The 18592-nt window shown below is 34.2% G+C and overlaps 1 protein-coding gene and 1 pseudogene across 2 annotated transcripts in view; both read left to right on the top strand.

Moving 5' to 3' along the window:
• LOC143537495 (UDP-glycosyltransferase 79A2-like) overlaps positions 1–7726 on the top strand; it is a 47138-nt pseudogene extending 39412 nt beyond the window's left edge. Inside the window, exon 2 of the transcript XR_013136064.1 lies at positions 7345–7726. The product of XR_013136064.1 is annotated as a UDP-glycosyltransferase 79A2-like (transcript). The remainder of the gene's footprint in view (positions 1–7344) is intronic.
• Positions 7727–13390: 5664 nt separating this feature from the next.
• LOC143537449 (uncharacterized) lies at positions 13391–15461 on the top strand. Its single transcript, XM_077031222.1, has 5 exons — positions 13391–13568; positions 14576–14775; positions 14880–15020; positions 15090–15301; positions 15386–15461. The coding sequence occupies exons 1-5, from the start codon at positions 13391–13393 to the stop codon at positions 15459–15461; spliced, it is 807 nt and encodes a 268-aa protein (XP_076887337.1).
• Positions 15462–18592: the final 3131 nt, after the last annotated feature.

Raw genomic sequence — 18592 nt, 5'->3', positions numbered from 1 at the left:
CCTACACACATACAAACATACATACACATATACAAACATACGTACACATATAGAAACATAACGTACCTACACACATACATATGCACCTACACATAAGAAAGGAAGTTAAATTAGGGATTAATGGAGTTACACCTACACTTTCTCGCACTTCTCGCTGTAAAAAAACTTCTGAAATGATCCAATATCTACTTATAATATATATAAACGAAGACATAAAAATCCTATGTGTCGCGATGTGGTCGCTCCCCCCTTTTTTTGGAGTCACCAGATTTGCTTGATTTTTAAACTGAGACTTCTCATGCATTTAACCCGAATTCATGGGTATGGGTCTTACCAAACCCAGATATTCCTTAAACGGGTTATAACATCTCATTAAATTAAAAACTATTATCACCAAATTATTGATGTAAAAATCTATAAAATAGGATATAATAAAAATTAATATCTTATTTATTTAAAAAAAAAATATATATATATATATATATATATATATATATATATATTATTTAAATTAAAAAAAATTTTTGATAGAAAAAAAAAATAAACCTGTCTTGGGTCTTATCAAACCATAAGTATATTATTAGCTTTCATAAATATTTTTTATAATTAAAAAACCAATTTATAGTAAAAGAAATAAACGGGTCTTGGGTCTCATTAAAACCATATAGCTTTTAAACCAGGTTATAACATCTCATTTATTTGTGAAACAATTTATCATCAAACCATAAGAATATTACTAAATTTCATACAATAAAAAAATATAAATTCAAAAGATAAATAAATATTAGAACAAACAATATAAACAACCCCCGTAATACGGGGGATAAAAACTAGTAATATATATAAATGAAAACCCAAAAATCCTAGGAGTCGCGATGTGGTCGCTCCCTTTTTCTTTGAAGTCACCAGATTTGCTTGATTTTAAAATAGTGACTTCTCATTGATTTAACCGGGTTTGATACACGGGTCATAACAACTTCCCATAAACCCTTAAATATTATAAACGAACAGGAACAACTATTCGGGTTAAACCCTAGCCGCCTGCTCTGTCTTGTCTGAAAGATGGTTGGGATAAGAACGTGGTCACAGCCATGGATTAGTCGACCAACAGACACGAGAATACACCTTTAGTGTGTTGTTCAATAGCCCTACCGTCCCCTTTTTAAAGTATGCATCGGTAAATCAAGTTTGAAATCGTAAAAGATTTCCTCTGGTTTTGGCATTTTTAATTTGGTTATTATTTATTTATTTTTTATAAACTTGTGGAAAGGATGAACAATAGAGTTCGACGGAGAGCTATTTGGTTCACTTAACCGGCGACTTCATCGACAAAGCTCAATTGAAGTGGTTATGGGGCCAAATTGTTGATCGAAGTTTTGATTCACGGGTTCAAACTTCTTTTGACACGTAAGAGTTCATCATATTGATTCATAACTTTATTAGTTTTTTATCAATATATTCATAACTTTCTTTATAAATCTAGTGTTGATAAAGAAGCTGATAGCCTGTTAACCGTGTGTTTCTTATAACTTCTTATTGCATATATAGAATCGTTTATGGTTTGCAAGATATTTATCTAGAATCATGAAATTAACTGTATTTGGAACTTTTATTGCGTGTTGTTTGGAAATTTCAAAATCTGCTAAATAATGTCCTGATTTGAATTCAAAGTTTCAAACTACTGCGTTTATTCTACTCGAATAAACTGTTCAACATATAATCACAACTTAATATTCACAATTTGTGGTTGGATTGACTGCTTTGTATATATGGATATGTGCATCACCAGTTATATATAAGTATCAAAATGGAAATGGCTTCTCAATCACACAATTGTAGTTAATGTATTTGCAGCCAATCCCGCAGCAATAAAATAGAACACAAGTTAATCTGAGTAAAGGGTTTAAAGTTCATGTAATAACTAGGCTTCGCAAAACGGGTCAACATAGCCCCAGCATCAAACATTTTATATATGATCATTAACTTTGTTAGTATTTAGACTCTTTTATATGCTATGAACTTTTATCAATCAAATTTTGACCAAACCCAAAAAAGACATTGAAGAGTAACTTGCGGGTTACCTTTTGTCTCAAGTGTTATATGCAACCACTTCTCTTAGACTCTTTTATATGCTATTAACTTTGTAATTCGTATGCTTTTTGTACACATCTCATATATCGTCTCATTATGCGCTTTAAATTTAATAATTTTAGTAGTTTCTATACGTTGTGAACCAACCTGTGCCATTGTATGTGCTTAAAGTTGGGTTTAAATCAATTGAAAATCTTATTCTTTCGACATAATTGAAATTAAATTTGTTAGGTTCCGGCTGATTTCTTTTTAGTTGTATTATTGTATCTTGGTATAAATGATTGTTGTAATTTGGGACCAAAGTTGTGTTTTATGATTTTTGCAGCCTCATAGTCTTAGTCGTATAAAACTATGACATAATGTAATGGAGGTGATATTTAGAGCAAGAGGCTAAAAGCATGGGTTCATGGATGATGATAGCAAGCTACTAATTTTGCTCATGTGGTTAACATGGATATGTTGCTGGAGACGTATGCCCCAAAGCACAAAGGCTGATGGTGAAGGTATGGTAATGGCAGCACATGGATGCATTATATATATTTTTTATATATATATTGTAAATTCTGTGCAAATGAATAATATCTTTTTTTTACACATTGGTTGTTTGATGCGTGATATTGATAATAGTAGAAGAATAGTCACAAATTTGTGTAATAAGCATGTTAGTGTTCATGTTGGTTTTTGTTCATTCATTTAAAATCTAAATACATAGTTTTGAACATAAACAAATATAAACGAAAATAACTGAACAAAGGAACATATATGAACAAACTTAAACGAACACAAATGAATATAAATTAGCACACTTAATTGAAAACAAAAATATGATTCATTGTTTCATTCAAAAATAAACATAAACAAACACAAATTAATCAAAATAGTTCTACGTATATAAATTCTGAATGATTATAACAAACTTAGAATTAATTAAAATACAAAAAAATATATTGTCAATATTAAAAACGACAAATTAAAAAAAAGAACCCCGTAATACGGGGTCTAAAAGCTAGTGTGTATATATATATATATATATATATCTGCCTACTGTTGGCTTAACGTTTAAAGTTAAGTAAAACCTTTTTAATTAATTATGAATCTTAAAGAAATAATTTATAACATACAACTATAAATTTATTTTAAAAAATAACTAGCACAAGTATACAAAGCAAAATAAGTATTTGATGTGTTAATTATTAGATGTGATAAGACATAATAATTCAGATTATATGGCTTTTTCTTTTTAGTTTCTATTCATATTTGGTGGAACATGTGGACATAATTCTCTTCAATCATGTTTCGAGTGAAGTGTGTAGGGAATACTTTTGTACATGTAATTAGCGAAAATTTCTAAAATGTTTTATATTTAGATGGAGATTTTAAATATGAAAAAATTCCTAAAATGTACCTATTTTGGAAGTAAATTCTATTTTTATCCCATAAATTTTAGAATTCTCAAAATGTCTCCCACTAACTCATTTTGACAATGCATTAAGAAGTCTAACTCATCTTTGACGTGTTTGTAAAACACGTCGTCAAAGATGGTTAGACTTCCTAACACATCGATAAAGATGTGTTAGAATTCCTAACCCATCATACAAAGATGTCCCCCACTAACTCACATTAAAATTTGTTGACGATGCGTTAGGAAGTGTTAGGAAATCTAACGCATCTTTGACGATGGATTTTACAAACACTTCATCAAAGATGCGTTAGACTTAACGCATCATCAAAGATGAGTTAAAAGAGAATATTTTTGGAATTCTAAAATCTGGGAAACAAAAGTGAAATCTAATTACAACGTAAGTCCATTTTAGGAATTTTCCCTTTCAAATATTCATTCAAAATTCAAAATCTCTATCGGTCCCTTTACTAACTCGTTTTCGCCTCTACGTTAAAGAATGGAAACCTATCGACACCCCTCCATGTTAGCTCAATACTCGTCATCTTCACTATTTGTTAGCTAAAAAATTAAATTTAATAAATCTTGTTATTTAAAAAATATATTTAAACAAGGTACGCATAAACTAATTTGATGGCATGCATGAGTTTTCTAAATTATATTATTATCTAAAATCCAATATACAAGAACTTAAAACCCATTTAAAATATTCAAATATTTTTTTAATTAAGTTTTGGATCCATGTTTTTAGTAAAGACAAGGTAGAATTTATTATTTTTTTTAGATAACACAGCCGGGATGTGACGAATTTTGAGCTAACATAGAGTGGAGACGATGAGTTTTAAGCTAACATGGCTGAGAGGCGACGGGTTATGAGCTAATATGGTGGGGAGGCGGCGAATTAAGAAACATGTCGTATCGATTTTGTAACGTAGAGGCGAATACGGGTTTGTAAAGGGACAAAAGAGAAATTTGAATTTTGGATGTGTATATTTAGAATCTCTCTAAAATTAGATATTTAAAAACTTTTCCCAATTAAAATGGAGGGTTATTCGCCAATATTAACTACAAATAAATATGTTAGGTTTTCTTCGCCAATATCATGTGAAAATAACATCTAGTCACTTCAATGGAAATTAAGGGAAAATTTCGTAAATAAGTGTTTATGAAAACAAATTCCAAGTGTCATTTGCAACAAATTACAGAAATAAGTATTATAAAGTAGTCGTGACGAGTATATTATAATAACACACGAGTAGTTTGTAAAACCAATTAAAACTTGTCACATCCCTTTGAACTAACCGTAACGAGCGTGTTCACTAATCATTTACTCGTCACGACTAAATAAGTTTTATGTCTCGTAATCAATGCCCACAAGTAATTCACAAGTCATTTAGTCGCGACGACTAGTTTACCCGGTTTACATTTCCTACACGAGTAGTTTATTAGTATTTAACTCGTCGCGACTAGTTTAAACTTACAATCTACTCGCCGCGACTAAAGAACTTGTGAATTACTCGTAGGCGTTGATTACGATGCATGAAGCTTATTTAGTCGTGACGAGTAAATGATTAGTGAAGGTGCTCGTTACGGTTAGTTTAAGGACACGTGGAAAGTTTTAATTGGTTCTACAAAGTACAAAATACTCGTCACAACTAGTTTATAATACCTTTTTTTAGAATTTCTTAAAAATGACACATAAAACTTGAAATTTGTTTTTATAAATGGTTATTTTCGAAATTTTCATGGAAATTAATGTTTATGATATGACATTTCCTTTTAGATTTCGTTTTGACTCTCTCTTACACACTTAAATTTAAGGGGCCCTAAATTTAAATTCAAATACTTATTTGCCAATATCAAACACTACTATCCTATTTGTGATCTAGAAAAAAAACGGAACCATCCCCACACCCACCAAATATAACTAACTTAAATAAATAAATAAATAAATAAATCGCATATGAGTTGCCGTTATCTTACGCGGTCAATCCTGCAAAATGACACATGGCTTTGTTTAATAAACCTCATTAACTAGATCACATGATGACCCCTATATATTTTTATTATTGTCAATCATCTGTACACAAAATTTATAGCTATACTTAAAAATACCTATAGTTTCAAATAATACTCAAAATAGCCCATTTTTTTCCCGTCGAATCCGATGTAAACAGGACCTTCTCCGACGTTTTAGATTGACTTCAATAATCTCGCCACGTGTCATGACGTTTTGAATTCCGACGAAACACAAAGATTTTTCTTCGTCAGACTAAATTTGTATCGTCTTCTGACGTAATGTTTTTCATCTTCCGACGTAATTTTTTTCATCTTCTACATCTGAAACTTAAACCTCTATAATCAACCTCTATCTCCATTTTTCTTATCTTTCCATAGAATCAAGAAGTCCATAGTATAAATTACTTAGTTTTTCGAGAAGAACACAATCATAGTGTTTGTTTTTCATAAATCACATTTATTGTTGAGAACGCTTTTAGCAATTTTACTTTTCATTAATACTTAAATATAGTGTTTTGGTGTACACAAAATGATTTTATATTTAATAACACTCCTATCTAGATAGTCAAGTTGGTTCACTGACATTAAAGCTACTTCATTTTTATGGGTTAAACATGTGAGCAAAAGAGCATGTTTAGATTGGGAGAGGTGATGTATGTTCAATTTTGTTAACTTTCCTCTATAATTCTTTCATGTTATAGGTTTTATATGTTTTAGTGATTGGGGGTCTTGCTTTTCATGTTATAGGTTTTATTTGTTTTAGTGATTGGGGGTCTTGCTTCTCATAAGGCTTTCCTTTATTTATTAAAATTGGCCTTTCATCCCAAAAAAAGTTAATTATTTGTAATATCTAGTTTAGATCTCTAAATTTTGAAACTTGTAAGAAGTGCAGTAAGTAATAAACGCGAAAAATAAATACATAATAATTATGATTTAGTAGGTAACGTGTTCTATACGGCTAATGTACTATGCTGAGGGTTCATAAAAAAGAAAAATTAGAGACCCCTGGCCTAATTGACGTTTTCTAATTTTCCTTTCTTTAACCGACATAGAAATTGATTATGTCAACACTAATAAAAATAAGTTTCAAAATACTGAACTAAGGGGGTGTTTGGCCTAGCTTATATTTTTGTGCTTATGATTATATCTTTTTGAAGCTTATAGCTTATTTTATCACATTTGATAAGCTTCTTTTAAGTGTTTGGATTAGCTTATATTCTACAAGTTGATAAGCTCTTTTTAAGTGTTTGTGTTAGTTTTTTTATTTAGCTTATGTTAGTAAAATGACCAAAAGGGGCATGGTTACATATTATCACATATCTTATATTTTATATGTATCTACTTTGTTTATCTGAGTTATACCATCATTTTTGGATACATTTATATCAACGAAAACGTAAAAACTTCTACAAAAATACATTAATATTCAACAAACATTCATCTTGGTTTGGTTAGATCTCCGGTAATCATATCTCTAAATGTACTAATGTATAAATCATCTATTTTACGTTGTGTACTTGTGTCTTCATCTATTTCATTATTGTCACTTGATCCTCGACTATCAACACATTATTTGGAATGTAAGATTCTTGTTGCGCCTTGTTAAATCCTTCATCACATGTATCTTTTTTTCTAATATAATTAAGAATTGCCATAGATGCTAGCACGATCTTCACTTGTGTCTCGTAGGTGTAATTGACACGCATATGTTGCAATATCTCCCATCTAGCCTTCCGTACTCCAAAAGTTCGTTCATTCAGGTATTATAATAGAATTATATTAGTCTACGCATATAAATTATAATATATACTAATGTAATTCTATTATAATATTAGGGTGGGTGCAGCAACGACAGATACTGGAACACGAAAGTGTGGGTTGCTATGTGTGCCACGCCGGTTTTAGCTCGGTGATAGAAGGACTGGTTAATGACTGTCAACTAGTGATGGTTCCATTAAAGGGTGACCAGTTCTTTAACTCTAAACTGATTGATTTGAAGTGGAAGTAAACAGAAAAGAAGAAGATGGGTATTATGGGAAAGAAGACGTGTTTGAAGCTGTGAAGAGTGTTATGATGGAGACCGAAGAAGAACCGGCAAAATCCATAAGAGAAAATCACAAGAAATGGAAGGAGTTTTTGCAGAATGGTGAGATTCATCACAAGTATATTGCAGATTTTGTTGAGAAGTTGAAGGCTCTTTAAGAACATGGTTAAAACTAATTTCTAAATCATTTGGAGTTGTCATGTCATGTCAAGGTTTGAAAGATTAGTATAAATTGCTAAGCTGTTTATTTGTTTGTGTACTAGGTTATAAACCCATATCTATTTGTTTGCTGGGTTTAATGGTTTGAAATATTAGTACTTGAGTCTTGATATAAATAAATTGTCATCATTTGACCCAACGACACTAAAAAACAATCTCAAAACCAAAGATGAGACGAGATCTCTGCCTCAGGCATAATAGATGAGCCCCCGATGGAACCGACCTCGCCAAGTCGTAGAACACAAAGCCCATCCAACATACGTACAGTCAAGGGTATCAAGCATTTTATGAGAACCATATTTTCCATTGTGCACTCCGTATACGCATTTGAAATCAAACAACATTGTTTTACGCAAATATCTTCGTGAGTAAGTTGATATGATCCCTGCCTATAAAATTTTCACTTTAGTCCTTGTACTTTTATATCTTGTAACTTCCGGGCCTCGCTTCCACTTTCCAAAAACCAATGCGAGCGTGCAAAGTGCGGCATTAAAGCGCCACATTGCTCCCAACGCCCTTCGCCATCACCTTCACCTTCGTCCTCGTCCGAGCCCGAGCCCGTGCGCGGCGGGTGCTCCGCTAGGATCACTTGGTGCATGCTTAGCATAAAAAAATATTACTATGGAAACTCTCTCTTATAAATAGCTTCCAAATTTATTCTACTTTTCACATGGGATTAAATTTATCTTCCTTACTTTATACCCATGGAAAGGAATTCCATTTTCTTTCTCCTTTTCATGTGGGATGGAATCTTTTCCTCCATTTCTTTAATAAGAATTTTTCTAACTTAATATAATCTATATATATTGTTTCTTCACCATATTTATTATTAAATTATTTTTGAGTCTTTCTATTTTCTAAGTTGACATTTTAACTCAAAAATAACTATTAAAAGTAACTATGATGTTTTTCAAGATGTTACAGTGAGCCAAGGTGAATATTAACAGTGTGGGTGTAACAACACATGCATACCAGCACTTGAGTCTTGAAAGTCTAGGGTGCTATGTGCCTGTGTGTATGTTGTGTTTCATTTCATTATCAAACAAATGCTATATATGTTTTTTTCCTTTAATAACTGATTAACTTGTTTTGTAATTCAATTCAATATTAATTTATTTTGTTAGTTGCTAAGTTGAAAATTTGTTTGTGGATATGAGTTCTAAACAATAAATGGATAATGTGGCAATAGATTAGTATGCTAATGGGCGTTGTTAGAGCTGAGTAGACTTAGAGTGGGCCAGTGCCAAATTCATTATTGATGGCCCATGATACACCTGTCTCTACATTTGTTAATAAAATCTTAAGAGTGAAGGTGAAACGCCCGTGACCTGGTACGTCTCTTTAGTTGGAATTACACATGCATAAATTGTTCTTAAACTTCGAAATTTACTATAACAGCAGAAGTTTATACATAACTGAAATAAATAAACATGTTCAAGTCTTTAACTAAACAAATAAAATTAACTATTGATGCCATAGCCGCCCGGATAACCCGCAGTGCTCCAGCCTTCTTATTCGCTCTCAAACTAAACATATGAAGAAACACTAAGTGACCCAGGGCAGATTACGGATAATCTGTGGGTTAAATAATGTTTCCCACGAGGATGAGGTTCAGCAGAGAAGGTTGTTCTTCAGATGACCTGCAAAACAGACACCGTAAGCTCGTCACTGAGAAGGGGGGGGTTCCTCCTTGTGACCACCCTCCGGCGTGAGAATCAGACTAGATTGCTCTGAATATATGTGTATATTAAGAGATTGCTAGATAAGATAGCGAGATATCAGATGATGTCCTTACCATTCCAAGGTGTTGGAGTATTTATAGCCGAATGTAGGTTTCCTAGAAGGTACAGCCGGCTGAATAGTATTCCTGTTCTACCAACAGTGGACTACGCACAGGCCATGCTGGTTGGTGGATAGACTACGGCCGACAGTAACAAGGTCGGCTGTACACTGTTCCTTTACTGCCGGCTATGCACTGTTCCACCAACTGTAGGCTGCGCACGTCCCATAGTAAGGGTTGGTGAGTAGGCAGCGGCTAATAATGACAAACAGTACTAGAGGGTGCTCATCCTCGTACTGTTGTCGGTGAGCTGTCACCCTGTGATTGGTTCATGGGCTGTTCTGGTCAGATCGTCTGTTCTGCCCATACCTTAGTAGGTATAGTACAAAAGATCTTCCAGAAGCATACGGACTGGCTCATTTAGGCGGGAGTATTCCCGCCTTGCTCATTCCTTCATGTGACTACTGAAGTAGCTAGTGCCTTGTGCGTGTAGCCTTACTGTTAGTGCGGGTAGCCTTCCCTGATGGCTTGTATCCGCAACTGCGGGAACAGGCGGGGTACTTCACCATTGGGAGGCTTTCCCTGCGGGTACAGCTGGCGTACTGCGCTTAAGGTTTTCTCTGAGCATGGTGGGTCCTGCGGGAGCAGTTGGTCGTTGCGCAGACGTCCCTGTTCAAGGTGAGTCTTGCGGGTCCAACTGGGCTCTGCTGGGACCTACCTCTTCAAATGAAGAAACACTAAGTGACCCAGGGCAGATTACGGATAATCTGTGGGTTAAATAATGTTTCCCACGAGGATGAGGTTCAGCAGAGAAGGTTGTTCTTCAGATGACCTGCGAAACAGACACCGTAAGCTCGTCACTGAGAAGGGGGGGTTCCTCCTTGTGACCACCCTCCGGCGTGAGAATCAGACTAGATTGCTCTGAATATATGTGTATATTAAGAGATTGCTAGATAAGATAGCGAGATATCAGATGATGTCCTTACCATTCCAAGGTGTTGGAGTATTTATAGCCGAATATAGGTTTCCTAGAAGGTACAGCCGGCTGAATAGTATTCCTGTTCTACCAACAGTGGACTACGCACAGGCCATGCTGGTTGGTAGATAGACTACGGCCGACAGTAACAAGGTCGGCTGTACACTGTTCCTTTACTGCCGGCTATGCACTGTTCCACCAACTGTAGGCTGCGCATGTCCCATAGTAAGGGTTGGTGAGTAGGCAGCGGCTAATAATGACAAACAGTACTAGAGGGTGCTCCTCCTCGTACTGTTGTCGGTGAGCTGTCACCCTGTGATTGGTTCATGGGCTGTTCTGGTCAGATCGTCTGTTCTGCCCATACCTTAGTAGGTATAGTACAAAAGATCTTCCAGAAGCATACGGACTGGCTCATTTAGGCGGGAGTATTCCCGCCTTGCTCATTCCTTCATGTGACTACTGAAGTAGCTAGTGCCTTGTGCGTGTAGCCTTGCTGTTAGTGCGGGTAGCCTTCCCTGATGGCTTGTATCCGCAACTGCGGGAACAGGCGGGGTACTTCACCATTGGGAGGCTTTCCCTGCGTGTACAGCTGGCGTACTGCGCGTAAGGTTTTCTCTGAGCATGGTGGGTCCTGCGGGAGCAGTTGGTCGTTGCGCAGACGTCCCTGTTCAAGGTGAGTCTTGCGGGTCCAACTGGGCTCTGCTGGGACCTACCTCTTCAACATGCTAACCTGTTGTGCACCCAAAACGTTTGTTACACGCTGAGTGAGTTCAAGTTTTAAGTAACTGACAATTATAATAAATACATATAATAACAACTGATGTGCCAAAGTACAAACATAACATAACATAACATAACATAACATAACTGAACATGTATAAAGCATAGACAACTGACTATGACTAACCGAACTGAACTAATCTCATGTAATTGCAATTACCGACACACACCGCAAAGGCGGTGCCAAACTGGGTACCAATACAAACGAGCCTAGACTGGGGTCATACAAGGGGCGGAACTAGTGTCACACGCCATAACTAGTGCCATAACTCTCAAAGGATATGTTACGTTATTTTATATGAATTTGAGATAAAATTGATGTTTTTTAACATGAAATAATGTTGGGTAGAAGGATGGGGTAAGGATGTAAGAGCACCAAGAACACCACCCACCTCATAACCCGCTACTGTAGCAGGATCCCTCCTCCCACCCTATTCTACTCCCATGACCCAAGTTTTCTTTGAACGGCAGAGGATCTCACGTGTAAACCTATCATATTCGGGGCTACATCCAAGGTTGACTCCTCGACCTCCTTGAGACCATGCCCCCTGATGCGCGGAAACCGAATGAAATCCGTAAACCCTCATCTAGCGGCGGGTCTAGAACAAAATTTAAAGGGTAACGTTAAATTTTTTTTTTACTGTGTTTCATACAATATAAACGAAAAAAATGGAAACACGATAATAATTAAATTTAAACACGTGGGTTGTAGACTTCTCTTCTTTGGTTTTTGAAGCTTGAAATCGAGCCATTACGTAATCTTCTTTGACATTATCAAATGTTTCTCTTCCAACCACGCAAACTAAAGCATTGTTCAAAAACTCATCACCCATTCGATTGCACAAATTCGTCTTGATAAACTTCATTTTAGAAAAACACATTTCAACGTTTGTGGTTACAACCAGTAAAACCAACACTAGTTTCAATATTTGACAAACCAAAGGAAAAGTGGCGTGCTTTCCGGCATCCGAACATTGAAGCTAGCGTTGGTTTTACCACTTGCAACTGCAACCGTATCAAGACAAATTTGTGCAATCGAATGGGTGATAAGTAGATGAACAATGCTTTATTTGCGCGGTCTAAAAAGAAACGTTTGATAAAGTAAAAGAAGAGGTTGTAATGACTCGATTTTAGGTTTTCAAAACCGAATAGGAGAAATCTTCACCTCATGAGTGTAAATTTATTTATTGTCATGTTTATATGTTTGTTCCATTTATATTGTACGAAATACGGTAATATATATCAATTTTGAACTTTAAACTAAACGAACATAAAACAAATTTGGTTAATGGGTCAATAGGTAATAATTGGTTTGAGCTTTAAACTTTGGTTTTGGACTTTAATTGATTTAAACTTTTAATTTGGCTGGACTTTAAATAAATTGCGATAACATTATATTTTTGAGGGGTAGCGAAATACAAAAACCGTCAAGATAATAAATTTTTTGCACTGTCAACAAAAAGTTGAATGGTAGCGGAGGTAACCCCTGCTAAACCTATAGGTCCACCCCTGCCCTCATCCCATGTCGGATTCGAACATGGAAATGTCTATGGAAATGACCATGCAGGAATTGAACATGCATCTCCACTGAGAAAGGCAACCCAAACAGGCTTGAACAAGTGATTAAAGTACTAATTCGTTCACTCACATAAATAATGCTATAAAATATATATAAAAATTATTTTTCTTTCTTTCTTTTCATCTATAATTTTCTTCTATAAAAAGTAACACAATCTCCCATAAAAAAAGGGTTACGTACATTTCTAGCCAAAAGTATTATGGAAACAACTTATTTCCACTCACTTTCTCCCCCATAGAATTGTTAGCCAACCAATTCGGAGTAACAAAAAAAACCTTGTATAAATAACCCATGCATGCATCTCAATTATGTTATCATATTGTGCGGCCAAATTAATAATAATACACACCCAAAAACGCCAACCAACTTCATTGGTACGTTTTATCTCCCTTGATCATCGTCTCTTATCTCTCGATCTCCTCCTCCGGCGAGGAAAACTAGCGCTAGGGTTGCTTGCTGGTTGAAGGAGGAGACGAAGAAGAAGGAGGTACGGTTGATAGATCATGGGTCGTAGAAGGGGTTCGGCGGTTAACAAGCTGTTCATTTGGGTTCGTAAGCAATCGGTGAAGGTGAAGATCTTTTTGGCCGTTACATGTGTGTTATCTTCCCTCATCGCGCTTAAACTTCTTGCCAAAGACGCTACTCAGTTTTTTGTTGCATCCGAATTTGTTCATGCCACCGGTATCGTTGTTCTCATTTACAAGCTAACCACCTTATAAACATGTTCGGGTACGTATGTCTTCATATATTTATTATTGTATATACTTGTTAGATCAACATTTTTTATATATAACCTGTTGATTGATTGTCAAATATTAACATTTTTTTTATTTTATAAATATCATATTTATATAATTACTTTTAAAAGAAAGGTCGTTATATTCAAACACCACCTCCATGGCGTGGTAACAACTCCATACGGTTCGTATAGGGGCTAACAAGTCGTATAGTCTTCGCATGACTAACTTATGTATGGATGACAACATTTCAAGTATGTACGGGTCGTATAGTCACTATACAAGCCGTATGGGCTTCAAACACCTGACACTCTCCAACGCAAAAGAACAAAAATTTGCATATATACGTCTATACGAGCTGTATAGACGCATATGGTGCCCAAATAACCTATATGGTGTGGTAATAGCCTATGCATGTAAAGCACGTGTAAAGCTGTGTTTTATACGTAATTTAGTCAAGGCTATTTTGTCAATTTTTCCGGTTAACATGAGTTAACATGTTATCATTATCATGTTCATGAACATTCCCTAATATCCTTATGCAGGGCCGGCCATGGCATATGGCAGGGTAGTCGACGGCCATAGGCCCGGATTTTTTTTTTTAAATTATATGTATTTTGATGAAAAACTATATCTATATTTAATGTTTTAACATAATTAAATAACAACTAACTTGGTTTAGTGGCAAAGGGGTAAGACTCCCAACCAAAAGGTTGTAGGTTCTAGCCTCATCTGAAACGTGTTTTTGACTATATTTATACATTAGTTTCTTAAACAACCCAAATCATAACTAAGAAAGCCAATTTAAAATTTAAAATTGTTTAAACCCAACAAAATACTTATTTTTTTACTTTAGGCCCAAAATATTTTTCGCCTTCGGGGCCCAAAATTTTTTTCAATTCTCGGAGCCGGCCCTGTTCTTATGTTATTAAATACATTGTGCATTGGCAGTCCTTTCATTACAGACACAACAACTCACAGCGATCTTTCTTGCCGTAAGACTGTGTTGTAGCTTAATGATGGAAAACGACATTCATACGGTTCTTGATTTCGCTACTTTGGTCGCTACTCTTTGGGTCGTTTACATGATGCGATGCAAGCTGCAATCTACCTATAATGAAAATCTAGAGAATATGCCCATGCATTATTTGGTAATAATCGCGTGTGAATTCAAAAAGAAATAATTAAAAACTAATCAGGTTAAACATGTCGAATGTTTATATTAATATTATTAATATTATTCGATCTATAACAGGTGGCGCCGTGTTTGGTTCTTGCTCTATTTATCAACCCGTGTACGTACCATTGTTATTTGAGCAAGGTGATGTGGGCATTCTGTGTATATTTGGAAGCAATTTCAGTGCTTCCACAGCTAACTATGATGCAGAAAACAAAGGTTTTGAATTCATAATACATATATGTTGTTAAATGAATATAATTTAAAAATATAAATTGCAAAATGTAGATGATTGAACCATTTACGGCTCATTATGTGTTTGCACTCGGAGTTGCAAGATTTTTGGGATGTGCTCACTGGATCATTCAAGTATACGAATCGGCTGGAGCATATCTGTTCTTGTTGGGAAATGGCTACTTCTTTTGGTTGCCAGCAGTCTTGTTAGCGGAAGCGATTCAAACGTTTATCTTAGCTGACTTCTGTTACTACTATATTAAAAGGTAAACTGTCAGGTTGACGGGTTGAATTGTTTTTTTTTTTTTTTTTTGGGTTGGTAATTAACATTTTGAATATTTATATTGTAGTGGTGAACGGTCATCTTTTAGTCAGCTTGCCGCCTGTCTAGAAGAAGAGTATTGGCATGAACATTTAGAGGTCTAGGTTTCATGGGTTAGCAATGTGCATACAGTTTACAAGATTTGATTGGTGCTGCTAAACTAAGTATTCCCGAGATTTGTCTATTGACACAGGGAAACCTATGTTAAGTTATTGCTTTTTTACTTTATGTTTTCCTATATTGTTTAGGGTGACTTTTGTAAAGGTTAATTAATAATTCAATGCAAAATTTTGAATTTGTTGTTATACACTTATACTCAACTACAAAATCAGATGAGTTTGATATCACGTTGTAATGGCTTAGATGAAATCCTTGAATTCAATGGTAACGTTGAAAACAAAGCTTTTTCGAGTATACTAGTCTTTCTCTATCACACCTCGTTCAATAGTGTAATCGTGTTTTAAGACATTTCTTTACCAAAAGTTTAACCATGTCAAGATTAAGTCCAACGCAATTTTTTTAATCAAGTATATCGACATGATTAACATAAACTGCATCTTCATCAACATTAGCATCATACATCAGCACGATCTCAATCAACATTGGCACCATGCATCAACACTATGTTGACAACATTATCATCACTAATTTAAACATCATCAATACCCGCATTATCAACATCGATGTCAACAACATTTTGCTTTTGAGAGGAACATTGAGACATTTGGATAAACCTATGTAGAGCCCTTGCTTAGGACTTTCTTAATTCTTTGTATACTTTCTCTTTTTTTACGTTTATTTTTATTTTTATTTTTATTTTTATTTTATTATTATGTTTTTTTTTGCTATCTATGGAATCGTCGTTTGTGAAGCATGATTTTGGAAAATCATTTAAATTTCAAGCTAACTAACATAAACAGTTATCAAATTATAATCTAACGTAAGCTAAATCAAGCATTTAGACAAGTGAATAAATCTAATCAATAAATTAAAACGTTCTAGTCACTAAATTAATAAATAAATAATATTATCTTTATAATTAATCTAAACAATTATCTAATTATCTAAAGACTAAATTATGCAAATAATAAGTTTGAAAATTCAATATACTTAAAATATGATTTAGAGAATGACCGAACGAGGATGATGAACTAATAAGATGATTGATATCTGATAGAATCGGATGTGAATTGTCGCCACACTACTATCATCGATTTTTTTTACATAAATTCAGTTGATCGCTACACACTTCTTCAGTACCTTCGACTCTGATTAACTATTGTAACAACTTGGTTTTTCCATTTGATATTTTATATCCGTTACCCGACCCGTTTTATGTTCAGTAAATTTTATCAATAAAATATCGCGTATTTGAGTTAATATTATTTTATAATTAATTGTTATTATAGTTATTTAATATAGTAAAAACAACTTTCAAATATGTACAACTTTCACCCTAATCTATACTTTAACTCAATTATGTATCCACCTTTATAGTCTAGGGTCCCATTTGTAACTACTGTTATATTATTATATTATTTAACTTTTAAACCCATTTATCCCAAACCCATATATCTGTTTAAGCCTCAACCTGTGACCCGTTTTAGTTTCTTGAAGCTTTGTTCTCGTGTTTAACTTGGAAATTATCATACCAAATCATTCCTAATGTCTAAACATATTACATCGAAAATCTAATTATAGTTTATAATAAACTAAAGAGATATATAATTTTCGCTAGAACATTCCCGATCATCAAATCCCGAACCTCTATCTAGTTTTAGATTCGTTGTTGAATTCCTATGTATTTCCTCAATTATTGTAACTTAGGATATCTCGTTGGTATTTTTTCCGAAGAGCTTGATCTGCCTTTATATCTTATCAAATCATAATCGCCTCGCTTATTTACTAAGGTGAGTAATCACTTCCCTCTTTACTTATTTTTTTAAACTTTTTTGGGGACATGTATGTATCTTATATATTTAACTATTATCTAGTATTCAAAACCGCAACTGTTAATCATTGTGTGTATATCAGTTTATGTTTAACTTGCTATTTGATTACTTGTTTTATTTGAACGCATTTCGGTAACATTCCTCATTTTAGTATGATCATACGACTATCTTCGGCAATCGATTTCCATTATTATGGCAACGGTTTAGCCCTTGCTTTGTAACCAATGTCCATTTATATGGAATTGGTTGAGCCATTTCTTTATGGTTTGATTAATTGTGTGTGTGCTATGGCTTAAATGCTTATCTCACATGAACAATTTGCATCTTTATTTATTTATTATATAATATTATTGTAGTGTCTTAAACTGGTGTTTTACTCACTCAACATGTGTTTTTGGCAAACATTTATATTTTATACGCATATGTAGGTTATCGCTTGAATTAGTTGCAAGATTTTGTGAAGATTTAGTGAATAATTTAAATTAGAAAAGAATTAATCAAGATCTTTGGTGATATAAGTTGTATTGTTGTATTATTATGGATTTTGTACTTTGTACTTGAATTATTTGAATCATTTAATCGATTTAAATAGATATTTTCATTTTTAAATTTTGCATTATAGTACCTTGAGAGCTGTGAGCAATCAGCTCACGCCACTGCATTTCCGCCTTAGATTAAGGTGTGGCAACTATGACCCTACTAGCGTCGACACGCTCACGCTGCAAATGCATATATGATTTGTGAATTGTCCCTAATCTAAACTATATAATAAAGGAAGGCATTATGGGGCAGCTGTCCCTTTCACAATCCTCCAGATTTTTTTTTCCCGCTCATCACTTATTTAGAGTTTTTTTTCTTTTTTAAGGTTTTTTCCTTTCTTTCTTTCTATCTCTATTTTCATTCTCACGTATCTTCTTCATAAATCTCTTTTGTTCCTATTCTCCACGCCTACGGGTTTTCCATTATTGCAATTCAATCGATTGATGAACAAACAATTGTAAGGCTATGTTCGATTTCCTCTCTGACGACTTAATTGATGAACGCACAACCGGTGATTAATCATCTCCTGATTCACAATATCTAAAGGGTTTTGATTTTAGGTACTATTATTGTTTATTTAGTTTTTATGATTATTGATTCTATGCTGTTGTGATTTGATTGTAGATTTTGATAGTTTTGGGAAATCAATTTGTGGTTTTTGGTTAGTATGTGATTTATTGTTGATCCGATATAAGTTATTAGGATTAGGGTTATGTTCATGGTGATCAATTATCTTGAGCTAT

The sequence above is a fragment of the Bidens hawaiensis genome, unplaced genomic scaffold (genome assembly GCF_021521415.1).
Source record: "Bidens hawaiensis isolate Kalapana, Puna unplaced genomic scaffold, B.hawaiensis_p1.1 tig00011192_1, whole genome shotgun sequence".
NCBI lineage: Eukaryota > Viridiplantae > Streptophyta > Magnoliopsida > Asterales > Asteraceae > Bidens > Bidens hawaiensis.
Note: the sequence above shows the minus strand (reverse complement) of the source record. Positions and strands in the feature narration are given on the sequence as shown.